This window comes from Hippocampus guttulatus, chromosome 10, assembly GCF_054856545.1.
Source record: "Hippocampus guttulatus isolate MCC_2025c chromosome 10, RoL_Hgut_1.0, whole genome shotgun sequence".
Classification (NCBI taxonomy): Eukaryota; Metazoa; Chordata; class Actinopteri; order Syngnathiformes; family Syngnathidae; genus Hippocampus; species Hippocampus guttulatus.
The window spans coordinates 11,369,253-11,388,830 of NC_141270.1; the positions used below are offsets into that span (position 1 = coordinate 11,369,253).

The 19,578-nt window shown below is 43.2% G+C and overlaps 2 protein-coding genes across 3 annotated transcripts; one reads left to right on the top strand and one right to left on the bottom strand.

Moving 5' to 3' along the window:
* The first annotated feature begins 1,904 nt into the window (after positions 1 to 1,904).
* fbxo11a (F-box protein 11a) lies at positions 1,905 to 11,259 on the top strand. Of its 2 annotated transcripts, none has more exons than XR_015102017.1 (22): positions 1,905 to 2,193; positions 3,889 to 4,013; positions 4,096 to 4,177; positions 4,738 to 4,882; positions 5,481 to 5,610; positions 6,188 to 6,271; positions 6,357 to 6,489; positions 6,570 to 6,676; positions 6,756 to 6,867; positions 6,958 to 7,064; positions 7,134 to 7,271; positions 7,364 to 7,581; positions 7,666 to 7,846; positions 7,958 to 8,080; positions 8,605 to 8,690; positions 8,796 to 8,872; positions 8,978 to 9,121; positions 9,758 to 9,868; positions 9,957 to 10,064; positions 10,132 to 10,182; positions 10,325 to 10,423; positions 10,576 to 11,259. XR_015102017.1 is itself a non-coding variant. In XM_086121812.1 (22 exons), exons 1-22 carry the CDS (start codon positions 2,100 to 2,102, stop codon positions 10,703 to 10,705), a joined length of 2,643 nt encoding a protein of 880 aa, XP_085977938.1. In that variant the 5' UTR covers positions 1,908 to 2,099; the 3' UTR covers positions 10,706 to 11,259. The 2 variants fall into 2 exon arrangements, 1 of the variants encoding a protein (XP_085977938.1); XM_086121812.1 differs by having other exon boundaries at positions 1,908 to 2,193; positions 10,132 to 10,240.
* Positions 10,321 to 18,548, bottom strand: msh6 (mutS homolog 6 (E. coli)). The gene is made up of 10 exons (XM_086121811.1): positions 18,158 to 18,548; positions 17,490 to 17,695; positions 17,233 to 17,399; positions 14,547 to 17,115; positions 13,875 to 14,161; positions 13,300 to 13,417; positions 13,136 to 13,225; positions 12,906 to 13,060; positions 12,327 to 12,526; positions 10,321 to 12,240 (listed from the first exon to the last, which is right to left on the bottom strand). Exons 1-10 carry the CDS (start codon positions 18,406 to 18,408, stop codon positions 12,159 to 12,161), a joined length of 4,125 nt encoding a protein of 1,374 aa, XP_085977937.1. The 5' UTR covers positions 18,409 to 18,548; the 3' UTR covers positions 10,321 to 12,158.
* Positions 18,549 to 19,578: the final 1,030 nt, after the last annotated feature.

The following is a 19,578-nucleotide window of genomic DNA, read 5'->3' on the forward strand; positions in this document are numbered from 1 at the left end:
TCACTCACATACAATATGACAAAGACTATATTAAGCAAAACAAAAAAATATTCCACCTGACTTTGGGTGAGAAGTGGGGTACACCCTGGACTGGTCACAGACAAGAATTAACACTTACATGAATGCCTATGGACAATATAGAGATTTAAACTAATGTTGCTGTTTTTTTAATTTTTTTTTTTTTTAAAGAATGGGCACATGCTTGAGCCGAATTTCAAACCCAGAACATCAGTCCAATGCGCTGCCCAAAAATAAAATGGAAGTGAAACTTACTCTAATCATGTAGGGTTGTGTCTGAAATTGTAATTCAAAAAATTGTGCACAGCGGGGTAAAAACATCAATGCTGATTGATCAACTTTGAGGGGAAGTCAAGTAATTTTTTTTCTTTACAATATATATGTTCTATACCCACTCATCTAATCGTATTATTCTGATTAATATTGCATATGTGGAACATGAATTGGTAGCAAAATCCACCCATTTTATCTATCGTAGGGGTTGGCCATTTTGCCACTTAATTGTCGACTGAAAATTACATTGCAATTGCTGAAGGCTCAGCAGTCTGAACAATTGATCAATCCATCCATCCATTTTCCGAACCGCTTGATCCTCACTAGGGTCGCGGGGGGTGCCGGAGCCTATCCCAGCTGTCTTCGGGCAGTAGGCGGGGGACACCCTGAATCAGTTGCCAGCCAATCACAAGGCACACAGAGACGAACAACCATCCACGCTCACATTCACACCTAGGGACAATTTAGAGCGTTCAATCAGCCTGCCATGCATGTTTTTGGAATGTGGGAGGAAACCGGAGTACCCGGAGAAAACCCACGCAGGCCCGGGGAGAACATGCAAACTCCACACAGGGAGGCCGGAGCTGGAATTGAACCCGGTACCTCTGCACTGTGAAGTCGACGTGCTAACCACTGGACTACCGGGCCGCCTCACACACACAGCCATTTAAAAAATAAATAAATAAAAACACACAGCTTTGACGATCTCAAAATCGCATTGTCTGAGATTGCGATTTCGGTCCCAAAACAATAAAACGTTCAGCCCTTGTGAGCAATGAGCAACTGTGATGTCATTTTGAGTCGACAGCAAGTGGCACAATGGTCAACACCCGAGATGGATAAAAGCAGGTGGATTTTGCTGCTTCATTCATCTTCCACAAACAATATGAATCAGAATACCGTGTTTAGACTAGTGGAGGCACACAGAACATATGATTTTAAATAACATTTTTTGAGTTGATTTCCTTTTAAGTGGATAAAAATACAAATAATGATTATTAACTATTAAAACAATGAGAATGTGTTAATTTCATCACACATACTTATGAAATTTGTATTGGCCCGTTCAGGCCAGAGACAGTGAAATTGGGGTGGCCCGTAACAGTAGTGGCCTCAGGCCATCGGGCCACTGTTAATGTAGAACCTTGTGTCTGTTTCGTGACAAAATTCTACATAGCCTTGTCAAGTCTATTGGTGCAAAACCACCCAATAACATTTGGTACACCTTAATAATCTCACAAGTAGCATAAACCTTTACAGTGATCATAATTTGATCAACTACACTGATAAATTATATTTGGCTGCATGAGTACAGCGTAGTACAGTTCTACACAAGGCTACAACAGCTTTGTAAAGGCTCGCTACTTGATTCGACTTTTGTATTAGTATATCTTTGAATTGTGAAGGTTTACTTTAAAACAATCACAATGCCGTTTATCAAGTCACCTTACCTCCAACCAGGAGCCCCACGTTGGCTACAATTTGGGTGTAGTTGGTGCAATCGTAATTGATTGTTTGGGCTGGATGTAAGAGGGCCATGTGACGGGGAGAGGTTGTCCCATGTGATGCGACTGATTCCAGGCGGACTGTGCAAGTCTGTTATGGCTCCTCCTGCTACAGTGGTTAGGCCGAGATATAGCGCCAGTGTAGGGGACCAGGAATAACCCGACCGCCGTGCAATTTTCCTAAACCCACCGCAGAAGATGACAGATCTCGCAATGCTCCTGGAAGAGGCCTAGACGATGCGCACGACGTCGCCTCTTCTGCTGTGAAGGCTTCGACATTTCTTCCGATTAACAACACCCCAAATGAACTCCGTCAGAGCAAGTAACGTTAGCAGAAGACCAAGGCGAGTGTCGAGGCCGCGCCCGGTGCAGCCGGAGAGGAACCACCAGGAAAGAGGTAACCTCGATATTGGTCTGGGAAGCGTTCATGTTGCTTTGTCACTCGGTCAATACTTATTTGTCTGCATATTTATTGAAGTGAAGGTGTGTGATCGTCACCGTTGTTTCAGATCTGCAGAATGTCGGTTGTTGTTGAAACGATAGGTACCATATACCAGGCGTATACGTCGGCTTGTGTTGTCAGGCAACGCCGAGGCTTTTGTGTTCTGACCTAGCATTCAGGCCGTTCTTTGTTTTGCTCTAATTTATTTTTTTGCTCTTCGTGGGCATTGATTTGAGTTGACTTGTATTACCGATGTTGGAAGTGTGCTTTCCCACCAACCAACGTTTGTTGTGACGGTAAAATGACGAGCTTGATACGGGGGTTGCTTGTTTCACGACTGGCAAACGTAGGAAATGGGACACAAAGTGGTTGTCGTAGCATACTCAATGAACCCAGCCGTCCCCGATGCTATTATTAGCATGTTTGGCTAACTAGTTGAACCCAGGTCTTTCGTATCAGACCCTTCCTGGTCAATGAAGGAATACAACTTTGGGATTTGATGTTTTAACAACTATGGTTTGACTTAAATTCATCGAAACGCACATTTACTGTAATGGAGTAGAGTACGTGCAGCGGTTGCAAAACGTAAACAAATAGCTGGTTATGCTGTTGTTATAGCTGAAATGCGTTTGATAGAGAAAGAACAACATACAATTTCGCTAGTGATATGCAGGAGTAATTAGGTGCTAGTGGAAACCATTCACGCCACCTCTGTTTGGCTGGAGTCATTAAGTGATCTCATAAAATATACTGACGGATATTTATTGTCCATTAGAAAATTTTACAAGGTGTGTGCAGGTTGGTCTTTACTATTCCTACCTGATTTATCTGAATCTAATTGTTGCACTGTTTTTGGTGGGGGCTGGCTCATTAGCCTGGGAGTGTCATCTTTGCAACCAGAGCAACAAGCAGACAAGGCTTTGCATCTCCCTTCAGGGGTACCTAACAACCCACCATTGCTTAGCATATAGCACTGGGTGAATGCTCTATTTAGGCTTGATTGAATCCCCTTCTTGATGGGATCTGTATTGGTTTCTGGAGCGTACAAAGTAGGTAATTACAACTTTTTGTACCTGTGTTCTAGTGTGTCTTTTGTGCTGTTGCTGACAAATGTTGTTGCATCATGTACTTGACGGTCTTTGAGACGGCACTTATGTAATGTATCTGTATGCTCTACCTACATGTAATATGCATATAAATGTTGTGTCACCTTTACCTCATTCATGTCTGTCAATACAAGGGATGTTCCGACCAGGGTTTTATGCTGCCGGTTCTGATCCCAATTATCTATAAGTGTGATCGATCGTCCGATACAGATTCAGACGACTGCTTAGATTATTAGCTCCACACTATCAAATTACATGAAAGTTCCACACGACAGTATGATAGTTTTAGTTTAACCCTCTCTGGTGCAGTGTTAAGGAAAGAGGGAGGGGATGCTACATTGCACACAGGCTGGTATGTAGTTGGCTGCGGGCTGAATTATTATATATTTTTTTGTGATCAGGCACTGATTGATATATGCCGGTCATGTACTTTCCCACAGAAACTGGCCGATTGCTGTCCCATCGGCCGGAGCACCACTAGTCAATATCTTACATATGTGTTTTGTTCAATCGTTTGAATAATCTCTATCTTTACAATTACCAGATGAGGACATTCCTGCAGATATGGTTGCAGAAGAATCTGGTCCAGGAGCTCAGAACAGTCCATACCAACTTAGAAGAAAGTCTCTGCCCAAGAGAACAGTGTGTCCGACAAAGACAAACATGGAGGTACAAGAAACAAGATGACTGTGCATGCCTCATAAACACAACTTTGTGTACAAATGTTTCCTTTGATTTGTTCCTCTCATAGGGTGCTTCCACTTCAACCACAGAAAACTTTGGTCACCGACCAAAGCGACCCAGGGTTTCAGGCAAATGTCAAGATATTCCATGTAACTATGCACACTTTTTGAGTGTACTGTAGTGTTTGTATTGACACTCGAATCAGACGAAAATGCACTTTGAGCAACTGATTATACTGATTAGTTTTTCCCACATTAACTTGTTTAAACGTGAAAAAAATGAAACTGATTTTGAAAGATTTGATATTGTAATACAGATAATTCAACAACACAAGTGTAAAATCATTGTAGTCTTGAATGAAAAGAAAATTGGTGGATAAAGTGAGAAATAGAATCTACCATGTTGGGTTTATTGGGTAGATGTTTTCTAGCATAAGGACATTGTCTTGAACCATTTTCCTTCCCCTTCACTCGCACTCAGTCAGACTTAGTCCAAATTTCCAACCATAAAAAACAGAACATTCTAAATCAAACCACCTGAAAGTAAAATTGCATTCAATCAGGCGGAATTACATTACGGACTCACGTGTTTTGATGGAAGGAGTGGTGTTATATTTTCTGAAATGAGACAACCTGACATGCAGTGTGACTTCTTGTAATTAAGTATATATGCCTGTTGTTCACTCATAGCCCCAAATATATCCTTTCAGCAGCTCCAGCTGAGCAGTATTTGCAGGAGAAGCTTCCAGACGAGGTGGTGCTAAAGATCTTCTCATACCTACTAGAGCAGGATTTGTGCCGCTCGGCATGCGTGTGCAAGCGCTTCAGCGAGTTGGCAAATGACCCCATCCTCTGGTGAGTCTCTGGTAGTGTGTTCCATCATTTAAAGCACTATTTACGAAGATTTTTTATTAAACATTGCATCTTTAGGAAATCTGCTTACAAGGATGTGTTTAACGTTCACACACTTATTTCTGTCATGAATTGTTCTGTTTGCCACACACTGTCACGATACCAAAGTTCTGACGTACTTTATAGGCGGTTCAAACAACAAAGCGTACTTAGGAATCAGGGGGATTTTTTTTGTTTACCGAGCATTCAACCCAAAAAAACAAGAATACAACAGAACATATCACATAAAACATCAACAATAATGCAATCGGAACAACTATTCCTATGTATGCCTTTTATAGAGCACGGTTCTAAAAAGTGATGATTTTGGAGGACTTGGACTAGGAATGACTAACAGCTGAAAACAAGCATGTTTTGCCATTTTTATTTCAAGATTTTTCTTTGCTATTTGCGATCTGCACAGCACACAGCACGTTTGGGAAGGGTAAAATATGTTTTTGTTGCATTTTGTGCAGCGAGGTTTTTCGACGCTATTTTAGTAACTGTAGACTTTGCAGTCCTATGCCATGCCAATAACAATACAATATGGATCTTGTTTCAGGAAAAGACTGTACATGGAGGTTTTTGAGTACACGCGACCCATGATGCATCCAGAGGCAGGGAAGTTCTTCCAAATAAATCCAGAAGAATATGAGCAGCCAAATCCCTGGAAGGAAAGTTTTCAACAGCTGGTACGATATTAATTCATGAGCTTTCAGACCCCTGTGGTTGTCTTTTCTATTTTTTTGTGTGCTTTATTTAAAGTATTTTAATTTCAGCAGAGTAAAACAATGTGATTTTGCAAATGCTGTCCTTATGTCTTCTTCATGGCATCGATGGCCACATTAAATACAACCACACAATGTGAACATTGTCAGCTGCAATAGTCTTGACTGACACTGTTAGGGAGTTTCACCCCATGACACAACACAGAACACATTGTTAAATGTAAAAAAATTTTTTTACATCTATTTTGAGACATTTTGTCTTTCTTTTGTGCTGGGTTTGGATGGCTAATGTAAAAGGACAACACCACAGGCCATAACTGTGACCTTCCATTTGCAGGGTGTGAAAGGCACACTGTGTTTAATTTGTCTTCCTTTGGGCTACATTAACCTTGAAGGTTTCCTTGAGCCAGTACATTTCTGCAATATTTTCATGATGGCTTCACCCCCACTCATCTTAATACCGTCATTCCTCCCACCCCAAATGTCTTTGTCAAAGTTCGTATTGAGAAGAATGGCTAATTGGGTGACCATTTGTTTGCAGTATAAAGGCGCGCACGTGAAACCGGGTTTTGCAGAACACTTCTACAGCAATCCTGCGAGGTACAAAGGGAGAGATAACATGTTTGTAAGTGACTTCACGCAAACATTTGTTGGTCCTTTTCAATACCGCAAAGATGATCTGACGCCTCTGTTTTTTCCCCCCATCCAAGTACTATGACACCATAGAAGATGCTCTTGGAGGAGGTCAGGAGCCGCACTTTGACGGCCTCATATTTGTTCACACTGGTATTTACACAGATGAATGGATCTACATTGAGTCGCCGATCACAATGATTGGTGCTGGTATGCGTGTCTTACTTTTTACATTTTGTTTCTTTTGAGCGATTCTGCACTCTAGTTTGACCCTTCTCCTCTGTTTGTAGCTCCTGGCAAAGTGGCAGAGAAAGTCATCATTGAGAATACCAGAGACTCCACATTTGTGTTCATGGAAGGTTCAGAAGACGCGTACGTCGGTTACATGACCATAAGGGTGAGTTTACATGATTATTATTGTTGTGTTGCCTGATCTCACGAGATGGTGATCATCTGGACTCTTGTGTCCACTGTAGTTTAATCCTGACGATAAATCCGCCCAGCACCATAATGCCCACCATTGCTTGGAGATTACTGTCAACTGCAGCCCAATTATTGACCACTGCATTATACGCAGCACATGCACAGGTATTTAAGGCTTCTAATACTTTGCTCTGCTTCAAGAGTGTGTCTCTACGTTACGTAAATGTTCATCCTGTATTTTTTTTTCTCCCCCAGTGGGGTCAGCGGTGTGCGTTAGTGGCCAGGGTGCTTGTCCCACAATCAAGCACTGTAACATCAGTGACTGTGAAAATGTTGGGCTTTACATCACCGACCATGCCCAGGTACTACGCCCCTTCATTCACACAAGTCTGAGAATGAACATTTCAGAAAAGTATTTAATGTTTTTCCAGGGAATATATGAGGACAACGAGATCTCAAACAATGCTCTGGCTGGTATCTGGGTGAAAAACCATGGCAACCCAATCATCAGAAGGAATCACATTCACCATGGCAGAGATGTCGGCGTTTTTACATTTGACCACGGCATGGTAAGTTTTCAAACAACAAATCCCAGTAAGTAGTATTTTCCTGCCATTACGGCACCGTGGTTGTCAAAGTCCCTTTTCTGGTCTGTTTCCAGGGTTACTTTGAGAGCTGCAACATCCACAGGAACCGCATCGCCGGGTTTGAGGTGAAGGCATACGCCAATCCGACAGTGGTGCGCTGTGAGATCCATCATGGCCAGACGGGGGGCATCTACGTGCATGAAAAGGGCCGCGGACAGTTCATTGAAAATAAAATCTATGCCAATAACTTTGCCGGAGTGTGGATCACCTCTAACAGCGACCCAACAATACGGTCAGCATGGTCACCCCAGCGTCAAAATGTTTACGTATGCATCTACTTGTGCCCTTTATGCTGAAATGTGATTTCTCAATGCAGGGGAAATGCTATATTCAATGGCAACCAAGGTGGAGTGTATATTTTTGGTGATGGCCGAGGTCTCATTGAAGGAAACGACATCTATGGAAATGCCTTGGCTGGGATACAGATCAGGACAAATAGCTGCCCTATTGTCAGACACAATAAGATCCACGACGGTCAGCATGGTGGCATTTATGTGGTGAGATTGCAATTTAGATGAAATCCATTAAGTTTGAACATTTCTTATCTTTTAAATGTATGTGCAATTTTTAATGAGGCACCTGGCTTTTTTTTTTTCCCCGTCACACAGCATGAGAAAGGACAAGGTGTCATCGAGGAGAATGAAGTGTACAGCAACACGCTGGCTGGAGTGTGGGTCACAACAGGCAGCACGCCAGTACTGCGGAGGAACAGGATACACAGCGGCAAGCAGGTATGATTACAACCCGTGTTACATTGGGTTTCCACTGGGTCAAAGTCTTTGATTTGGAGAAAAAAAATTAAGGCTTTAAAGTTTCAAACTCACAGAATTTTGTCTTGAATCATTTTTATTTGGTCTTAAATTGCATTCATATAGCATGTCTGAAATAAAACTCTCCCACATCATATTTGAATATTTTCCAGCTATACAAGCAAAGAACCCAACAAAGCAACCAATTAGCCGTCACAATATTAGCGAGTGCCTGTTAAGTGTCCAGGGAATACCGACATCACGTAGCAAGGGCAAAGTGAGAAACCTAAACCAGCTGATAGAATAAACTCTGCTGTTATTATTATGAACACAACTGCAAAGTAAATGGCATGACTTGTTTTAAAGGGACAAGCTTGTGCTGGATTTGCCACCTTCATACAGAGGGTTTCTTTTTTGTTTTTAGTTATTCAGCCGTTAAAATGTAAGTCAACATGAAATGGTCTGATCAGAATATTCAGATTCATCACCATCTTTCATTGTGACAGGTCGGGGTCTACTTTTATGACAATGGCCATGGTGTTTTGGAAGACAATGACATTTACAATCACATGTATTCTGGAGTTCAAATAAGGTTTGTATGAGGATCATGGTTTCACATTACTTTGGTCCATGCAGACCTGAAATTTGTTCTAGAAGTGAGCTTGTGTCCCAATTATGCCCTCTCTCCCATAACTAGAACTGGCAGCAATCCCAAAATCCGGCGGAACAAAATATGGGGTGGTCAGAACGGTGGCATTTTGGTTTACAACTCAGGCGAGTAGTGGACATAATCTTTTAAATTATTATTATTTTATTTTATTTTTTTTTAATGGTATGAAGACCCAAATTTTCTTGAAATTGAAACGGTTTGTTTTGCAGGCCTGGGCTTTATCGAGGACAATGAGATCTTTGACAATGCAATGGCAGGAGTGTGGATTAAGACAGACAGCAACCCAACCCTGCGAAGGAATAAGATCCATGATGGGCGAGACGGCGGAATCTGCATATTTAATGGCGGAAGAGGTAACTATGTTGACATGAATCGTTGTTGTTGGACTATTGAATACGATAAACCCCTGCCCACTCACAAATTCACATATTTAGTCTCTCTCCCCCGCACACACCGTGAATTTATTGTACAGGAAAAGATGCATGAAAAGAGTGAAATTGTAATGGTGTTCATTCAGGGGACGGAACATTCGTATTAGTTTAGTTATGCGCTCAGTATTTTGTGGCACAACGGAGGTATATTCTTAGTAAGGAGAGCAGAACGTTTACATGAAGACAAACAACTCAGACATAGTCGTATTTGCCAGGCTGGTTAAGTTGGCTTTCAAATCTTGTGAGGCGTCATTTCAGGTGCTCTCATTTTTTGACCGGATCATATTTCACTGAAAACAATTAGGAGGCTGCAGTTATGAGATAACTTATGTGTTTTAGTCTGCTGCTGTTTCATTCTACTCTCGTTTTATTTATGTATTATTATAATTACAGTATAAAAATATTTTTTGACACAAAGTTGCTGTGGTTCGATGTAAATTATTTTTTTAATGTACTTACTGGAATTTATTTTCCATTTACAAAGACAATTGTGGAATAACAGTAGGTTTCATTGGTATTTTAAAATGGATGTAAATTGCCATTCATGTCTTCCTTCAGGTTTGCTTGAAGAAAATGACATCTTCAGAAATGCCCAGGCAGGCGTCCTCATCAGCACCAACAGTCACCCCGTCTTGAGGAAAAATAGAATATTTGACGGCTTTGCCGCAGGTCAGTTCACCTGAAATCCAGGATTGAGTGTAATTACAGAACGTTAAAAAAAGGCAACGTACAGCTGAGTCCCGTATGTTTTCACCAGGTATCGAGATCACCAATCATGCCACGGCGACTTTAGAGGGCAATCAGATCTTCAATAATCGCTTCGGAGGGCTTTTTCTTGCATCTGGTGTCAATGTTACGATGAAAGGTACTAGCTTGACAAACTCTCGACCAACTGTTATCAAATGACAATTGTAATTTTTGTTGTCCTGCAGATAACAAAATAATGAACAATCAAGATGCCATTGAAAAAGCTGTGAGCAGAGGTCAGTGCCTGTACAAGATTTCAAGTTACACCAGCTATCCAATGCACGATTTTTACAGGTAATTTCATCAAGAGAACCAGATAACAATGTCACCTGCTGTTTTTGTTTTGACTTTTCACGGCTCCCATTTGGCTCGCCACAGGTGCCACACCTGTAACACAACAGACCGCAACGCCATCTGTGTGAACTGCATCAAAAAGTGCCACCAGGGACACGATGTGGAGTTCATCAGACACGATCGGTCAGTGTGCCCAACACATTTTGGACCCTGAAATACTCTGAGACGCACCCCTTTGTATTAAAACAGTAGCTTTCAGGTTGAATAGCTAAACAATGCTTCCCTCTATTCAGTCAGTGTGATTTTCATCCTTTTCCCCATCTCGTCACTCATAGGTTTTTCTGTGACTGTGGGGCAGGGACACTGTCAAATCCTTGCACATTAGCCGGAGAGCCGACACACGACACAGACACCCTCTACGACTCTGCGCCTCCTATAGAGTCCAATACGCTGCAGCACAACTGAGCCCCAGATCACGAGTCCAGTCGCGCCTCAGCAGTAATGGATGCTCGGGACCGCAGTGGAGGAGGAGGAAACTCAAATTTAAATAGACTCTCGCAGAGCATTTACAATGGAAAAAAAAAGAGACTTGGACATAAAATATGCCTATCTTTTCTGATTCTTTATTTTATAATTAAAAAAAAAAAGTGACATCAATTGAAAATGATGCAGAGGGAGTTTGTGGGCATGTCGGGTTGCCCAAATGAGGGACTATGACAACTGGGGGAGTGGATCACCACATTGGAGAAGAAAAAAAGGGCAGTCATGTAGAAACTTGGCAAAGAGACGTTTTGGTGGCGTAAATCACCCTCAAGGCCACAATGCTTCCATCGCTGGGTGACCGAGCTGCTCGTACCATCCGTATGAGAATATATGAACTAGCACTTCCGCCCCCCCAAACATCCAACTCAACTGTTTGATTTTAATGCTTTTTGTGTAGTTTTGTATTTTCATGCAAAAATCTTACTGTACTTGAATGTCTTTATTTTATTAAATGTTTTTTTTTGTTTGTTATTGTACCCCAGAATTGCTGTAATTATACTCATGTCGCAGTATCTAACTTCTTTCTGTGAAAGAGATCTGAGAAATGAGAGGGAAACACTAAGCAGTTTCTCCTGCAACGCTGTCACATTTGCAACACAGACTGAAATGGACTTTCATAAGACTTCTATTTCTTCACACCAATGTATTCAAAATGCATAAACGTATGCATAAAGCAAACAAGTCAGCTCTCTTCTCTTGACCCACACATGGCTGGTTGACCGCTATTGCCATGAATCTCTTGGCATTTACATGCCCAAAAATCCCAACTATTCCACCTTGTAGTTTAACTGCTTCATTGTTTCCATTTAATTGAGCCCCAGGTCTTGTGAAATCCCTTTCAGCCCCCCCCCCCCCCCCACACACATTTATCAGTGTTGCAGGAAAACTTAGTAGGCTTTTTACTCCATTGAAGACCAGTATCTTCATACAGCACTCTATAATTTCATTATCCCTCCCCCACTTCATGTGTACTGGTGATTGTGGGTTCTAATTCAGACTGAAATGTATGCATGTATCATAACATCTAGACTTAATATATTGTGAAGTATTCAATAACCGTTATGTAGGCACTAGCTTGAATTAAAAGGGTTTAATTTCCTAGGTGAACATTGTCTTTTTTTTTAATAAACTTTATTATATCACAGTAAGTAGTATTTTCTCCTGCAGTACAAAACAAAGTATGCACTAAAACTAGGCCCTTCACACTGCACCTGGGTCAAGTGGTGTGTTTGATATGTGAGCGCTATGTGTCAAAATAATGGACTGTGTCAGAAAAGTGACATGACTGCAGATGCAAATGTGATCAAAGCATAACGGTGCACATTGAGTGCGGGATTGTAGTGTGACATAACTATGCCTAACACAGGTTTCCAAATTACATGGCTTGGATCATCTGAACAAGTGCATTGAAATGGGTCTTATCCTGCGTGGTGTCTTCAGCAAACTGGCAGAGCTTCCTGTTAAGAGTAGAGAAGTTGTCACAGTGAGCTGGGCAACGACAACTTCAAGAAAACCCCCCCAAAACATCACACTAAGAACATACTTGAAGAGTCTGCGGCTCATGGTGCTCTTCTCAAACTCTCTGGCCTTTCTGTGCCCTGACTGGATGACCATTTCTGGCAGGCTGGCAAGTCGAGCAGCGTTGAAGCCATAGCTCTTGGGACACGCCCCAGAAATGAACTTGTAGAGGAATGTGATGGTTTCTTGGCTTGGATCCTCACACTCGTTTTCCACCATGCATGCCTGAATGAGATGCATTGCAGAGCTCTTACTGTATATGCAAGTCGCTGAAAATGTACACTATGCCACATGCTCCATTTGGGCAGCAACCAGGAAACAATAGCCTTCAACAACACATAAGAGTATTCTACACATTCAAAGGATAATTCTTATCCGTCCTCAGTTTATGATGCTCTAAATTTATGGCAGTTCAACTTTACAAATGCCACATGGTAACACCGTTTGTTTTAAATTTATGGCCTAAACTTGTTTTTTATACAAACATAGTATTTGCAGCTTTATTACTCTTTGAGTGTAGATTAGTGATAGCCTAATTCATTCATAAAAATTCAACGAAGACCCTCTACAGATTCCAAGTGAATGTCACAAATGACATGCTCACCATGTGGCCGAGGCGCACCGCTGGATTGTTGGCGTAGTCCTCCACCAGGGAGTGGTAGTGTGTAGAGAAGAGTGTGCGACAGCAGATATTTTCAGCAAGTTCCTTCACAACAGCACAGGCGATGGCCGTGCCGTCATATGTGGCCGTGCCCCTTCCTGTTCACAGTTCACAACTGAATGCTTCCACGAACGCATGCAAAAACTAAAGCATCACGACGAGTGAATGTGTACCCAATTCATCCAGAAGCACAAGTGAGTTTTTGGTGGCATGGTGCAGAATACACGCAGTCTCGCTCAGCTCAACAAAGAAGGTGCTTTCTCCTATAGCGGACAAGGGGATTAATAGAAGCTCAGATAGCGGAAGCGTAGAAATGTCTCCCGTTTTGAAACTTTACCTGCCATGATACGATCCGAAGCGCCGAGCCGAGTGAAGACTCGATCGACTGGCGTGAAGCGCAGACTCTCGGCCGGTACAAAGCAACCCAGCTGAGCGAGCACAATCACAAGGCCACACTGCGGCAAAGGACAGATGCATACTTTTTGTCATTCTGTCAGGCAACAACATTCACAGAAAAACACCTGCATTACACGATAACATTGGCGCTGAAAAATTAATCAAATTCAATTTGGCAACGCAACGTAGTAAAAAGTAGTTGCAATTTTACAACTACAACTTAAGTACCGCTAGATACATAAATTGTCTCTCAAATGTCTTTGCGGTGCATTTGCCTTTATTTTGGCATAATAAACTATAAGACCAAAACATTCATTAATCTATTTCTTGAATTTGTATGAAATATGAAGATGAAAATTATATTCTCCAGTCACATTTGACAAGGGATTACAAATTGAATGAGAGGCATAAATATGGATATCAAGAGACAAAAAGTGGATTGAGCATATGCAACAAGTCGATATCAGACAGCGTAGTGTCACATGATTTCCCCCCGTGCAGCCATGAGTGGCCCACCTGTCTCATGAGTGTGGACTTTCCGCCCATATTGGGCCCTGTGACGAGGACACAGGAGGCATGACTTTTTTGCTCTTCGCCGTCCTCACTGCCACCGGGGCAGCCGATGTAGATGTCATTAGGGATGAAGTCATCGCCAAAAAATGTCTTGGTAACACAGGGGTGACGAGAACCGGCGAGCTCGAGGAAGGGTGCTACTTGCTCATCGCCACCTGGGAGAACAACCTGCGGCCTAGTCATTGGTCCATCTCCGCCCTGGCTGTAGCGTGATAAGGCCAGCAGAACATCTGGAAACAAATTACTTTTAGATTACTTAAAAATTAAAACTCAGTTCATCATTGTAGTCAAACCTCATGCATGAGCTTAATTTGTGATGGGTGATATGATTGGTCGTTGTCTGAGCCCTGAGCAACCGTGATGTCATTTTCAGTCGACAGCCAATGGCAAAATGGCCGCCCCCTGAGATGGACAAAACTGGTAGATTTTGCTGCTTAATTCATATTCCACAAATGCAAATTTAATCAGAATGCCATGTTTAGACTTAGCGGGGGGTGCATAGAACACATTATTGTAAAGAAAAGGTTTGACTTAACTTCCTCTTGAAGCAAAATTTGTTTTGCTTGTGTGCAGTGTGTTGTAACGATGCTGTGGAAATCAAATAAATGTTTATACCAAGCACAGCTATGCACTCCACCGCAGTTTTCCAGTTGCTGTAGTTCTTGTCAAAGTTGTAGAAGAGCCTCCTCATGCAGTCTTTCAGGGCAGCATCTCTCTTCTCCTCAAATCCTTGTAACTCGGAAAACAGATGATCAGACTCCGTCGTCACGTAACGTTTGCAGCCTTTCTTTGTGGACTTCACCTCATACTCCTCTGGAATATTCCTCTCAGAGACGCTATCGGGCACCTCCATTTGAAAGCGATTTCGCCCGGTGCCCCAATACACCATGTTCTTGCAACCGAGTCTCTTTTTCTGTCGGTCTAGATAATCCTGTAGCTTTTGATTGCAATTCTGGATGCCGACCAGGGCCTGGTCATATTCTGGGTCGAAGCCCTTCTTCGGTGTAATGACACCGGTGTTACGAGCTTTCTGGTGGTCGAAAGCCGTCTCCCAGCGCTTGAGTTCAGCCGAGAGGTCAGGAAAGAGACCGCCACTGTCACTTCGAAGACTGACCACTTGGCAAAGTAATTTGGACTGAAAGTCGCCAGTAACTGATGCAAAGACATTGACAATCTCCTGCATTGTTTGGAAACCTTCGAGCGCAGACAGAAAGTCTGCTATTTTCCTCTTGCTGTAGGTGACGTCCTCATAGAGGACCGCCCTGCTGTCCGGGTGGTTCTGACCCTTCAGTGGTGTGCCAATGCTGTGAATTTTACTCAGGAGGCGCTCCAAATCTGGGAGTTTCTTCAGCAGGTCAGAAACTTCGGACACTTGCGCTTGAGCAGCCATCAGGTCTTCCAGCGCATCCAGTCTATCCCTGATGGATGTTGGATTACACAGGGGAGCACAGAGCCACTGCTTGAGCAGCCGCTTTCCAAAGGGGCTGGAGCAGGTGTCCAGACGCTCGAGCAGCGTTCCTTCCGTACCTCCAGAACCGTTCTGAAAGATCTCAAGGTTTGCCAGAGTCACTCCATCCAAGACCATGCGCTGGCGAGTCTGAGCGAAGAAACTTTTCCGTCCGGCAGCTTTGTCCATTTCAACGTCGACAGGGGTGTATTCTTCAAAATTGGCCATGGAGAGGAGCTCCTGGTCCACGAGACACTTCTTCAAGTAGAAGATGCATCCACCCAATGAGGAGAGTGCCAGCTCGTAGCCATCCTTGGGGGTAAGACCGAGCGAATCACTCTCGGAGGTCATTTTTTTAAGAACAGCTGGGAGAAAACCTCTCCCTCTCCCCTGGTCCTTGCCCGCACTCTCTCTAAAGTAGTCTTCCTCTGAAAGATTTTTCAGAGTGTTCTGAGCATCCCAGAATTGAGTGCTTGCATTCAGTCCCTCCTGCAGCGCCGAGGAGAGAGAAGCCTTAAGTATTTTGCGCGTTTCGACGGATGGGTTCCCCTTTTCGAAAAGCACTTCAGCGGGCGCAAAGTGTGCTATCAGGGTGCGTAGACGTGAACAGTGCCGGTCGTCTGGAAACTGACCAACATGGAAGCAGCCAACAGAGGTATCGACAAAGCAGACTCCGTAAGTGCGGCAACAACCCCCCTTTCCTTCATCTTCGGGTTTCTCCTTTAAACTGAGCAAAAACTTGCTCTGACTCTCAGTCGGGGTACCGTCCAACACGCTGTAGGTTTGGGTGCCTCGCGTTATGATCCTGCACACTTCTCTTTTCACAACACGGTCAAACTTGGTGGGTTTGAGCAGAGTCTTACATCGTGCTTCCATCATTTCTGGGGTTTCGGTCTGCTCCACACGTGCCACCTTGTAGCCCTTCTGGACCAGTACGTCTGAGAAGCGCGCAAACCCAATTTCTGGAAAGCCAGAGTGTGCCCATGTCCCTTTCATAAAAGTCAATCCAAGCTCATTGACTCCGATCACGGCATCCATGTGGTAGAGTTCGTAGAACTTTCCAACCTTATAGAAAATAACAGCGTCGAACATCTGGGATTTGATCATCCACCACTGACGTATACCAGGAGTGTTTCGGTTGTTGAAGTCTTCCGGCACATACAGGGTGGTCGGATCATATCCGTCATCCGTCACTTTGCGCCTTTGGGCATCTTTCCTCCGGTGATCCTGCAACCACTCTAGCTTCTCGTGGTCCCAAATTGTGGATCCTCCACCTGTGCCTGACCCAGTAGCCTGGCTTTCGAAGCTGTCAGGGGCTGAAAAGGCGGACAAACGAGACTTTGTGTTGACAGATAGAGACGCTAGAGGTCTTTTCGGTGCACTGGAAGGGGTACTGATCATCTTTGGCTTTGTTGTTGCAGGCTTGTCCATGGACCGTTTACGTTTTACAGGCTTAACTGGGCTTTCCGCTTCAGACTCTTGTGTGCTCCCTGCTTCTTCGACCTCACTGCTCACCGTAGCCTCTTCCTCTTCATCCTCACTGCTGCTCGAGGCTTGCTCAGGTTTAAATTCATCATCAGATCCCTCACTATCTGAGGCCACGACGATGCGGCGGCGCTTGGCTTTATTTCCCTTGGACCGGGTTGGACGTGGACCAACCCTGGATGATTTTAATTTCTCATTCTTCTCTTGATCTTCATCGCTGACCTCATCATCAGTCACTCTCGGTTTATCGAGCTGATAACATAAATAAAAAAAGTACACATTATTAAATTGAAAGCATGGGAGCATTGTTACATTAATGTTAGCCTATTTACATCCAATTCGACAACAAATTAAATTAGATTGTGTCACCTCCATTTCTTCTTCTTCGTCATCCGATGGATCTGTGCAGAGAGGCATTTTTAATCGTTTTTCTGGGCTATCGAACAAGACTTTGTCCGCAAGTTCCATTGCACGGTGGATTTCAGGCTTCCCACTGAAAAACAACCCTCCGGTTTTAGCGTCACTATTGTCCGAGCCTGCAACACAAATGATAACACATCTCACATCAATGACAGCTGGCATGTTTAGCTAGAGGACTTAAACGGAGATTTAAAAAAATGTCTAACCTTGGTACTCTCTGACGTATTTGGTGCTGACCCATCCCCGTGTGGGTGGTTCATCAAAAAAATGGACATGTAAACGTTGGGCTCGACCGCGGCCTCGCATCTGCTGTCCAGTCAGCGGTTGAGGTACCACCATGCATGGCCACCATGGATGCCCCTCCAACTTTGTCCAAACAAGAGAGCCAGCACTGAATGAGGATGTGAAGCTCCTGAAAGCAGAAATGGAATGCAACAATAATGCTAAATCTGACGTTTGTGTGTCATTCGGAGGGGGTTAACTGTAGACGTTTATTCCTGAAAAATACATTAATAACCATGACCACAGGAATGATTATAAAACATACCCCTTAGGCATGCCGTCAACCTGTTATTTGGCATCTCTCATACAATGTAAGACATATCAACATTGTGGTTGATGCTACTTTTTATTCTACAACGATAAATTGGTAAGACTTCTGGTCATTTAGCATTCAAACGAGAGAAATACATAATCTTTGCACTTGTTTCTAATCTATTCCCTGAATGTCAAGGAACGATATTTTACATCACTTACAACATTCATTAGCAACTATAGCAAGGAGCGGCGGGGGGGGGGGGGGGGGGAATACAGTTTACGCACAAATTATCCAGGAATTAGGCAGAGCCAAAAAAGAATAGCAAAATTAACTCACGCGTCTTTTGGTGTTGACGCCTTGTCGCCGAATAGTTTGTTGAATCCTCCTTTCGCATTCTTAACGACACTTTTTGATTTTACTTTGGTGGCCTTGCTCGGGGGTAGTTTAGCTTCTTCTTTTGGAGACGAATTGGACTTGTCGATGGAGGACGGCAAATCGGCCTCTACCGGGTGTGCACTGGGCTTCGGTTTGGACACCGGCGGCGGAGACTTTGAGAAGAAATTGAGAAGTGAGCTTTGCTTCGCCATTAAGAACCTCGACTGTGACAAGTTACAAATTTAGCTGTTGCTAAGTTCAGCTCCCTACGCCATAAACACGCAGCATGAGCTGCCTATGTTCGCGGGGAAAAGCACGCGGAGTCAAGAGGAAGGCGCGGCTACAACCATTGTCGTCCAATGACAAACGAGAACTGGGGAACTGTGAGGTCACGTGGTCCAAACATCACGGTGACCCAGAAATGACGTGGCTTAAACTCGGAACCAGGAAGAGCGCAAAGCAAATTGCAAGCATGGCGTCTGTCATTTGACGCACATAAAAGAAAGTCAACAAAATATTTTTCCACCTACAAATATCAAAACCACGACAAAAGCATTATATTAACCAGAGAAACATTTCAGTCGTCATTTACACGCAGTTGGCAGATGATTCTCTTTTGTTTCTTTCATAAAGCTGTACTAAGGTAATTTAATCTTTTCTAAATGAAAATGGAAGGTTCCTTCAAATTAATCGAAAACACAATACAGAAATTTCAACTTAAAGTAGCTCATTAATGTGGACTTGCGCTTTGGAACCGTGAATTTGAACGTTTGAGTTACACAGTGCCCCTAGCCTAGATGTTGGAGAGGTCCTGGTTTGCTTCCTGACTACTGTCGACGTGCCTCGGAGCAAGTTATTGTAACGTCTTCACAACTCAGGAGGTGCAGCACTGGACACCCCTTTACTATGACATCTGTACTTGCATGGGTTACTGAACGTGTGTAAAATCAGTAAAAAATAAATAACGTTAAATAACGAGGACAATAAAATAAAGACATACTTTCAGGATCGTACGCCCGGAACTGTGCCGCAACTGTGCTTATAATAGACATCCAGAAGAGGGCGGCATAATAATAATAATACAGTACACAAAAAAAATCTGTTTCAGTTTGAGAAAAATAGAGTTTAAACAAATCGCATAATCTGTCTCGCAGTTCCCTTTGCAGAATCAGTGTAACCACAACTACAGTATGATTTAAAACCAGTCGAGGCAAAAAATTCCTTGCGCATTCCGAATTACATTGTTAAACCATAAATTTCGGATTGTTTTCAGGACTTGTCTGTTATCCTCATAAGTATGCAATGGTACAGAGATACACTTTGTGGTGGAACCTGGGCACATCTTTGATGTTAACTGGGTCACAGGTTGTTTTCGGGTCTCA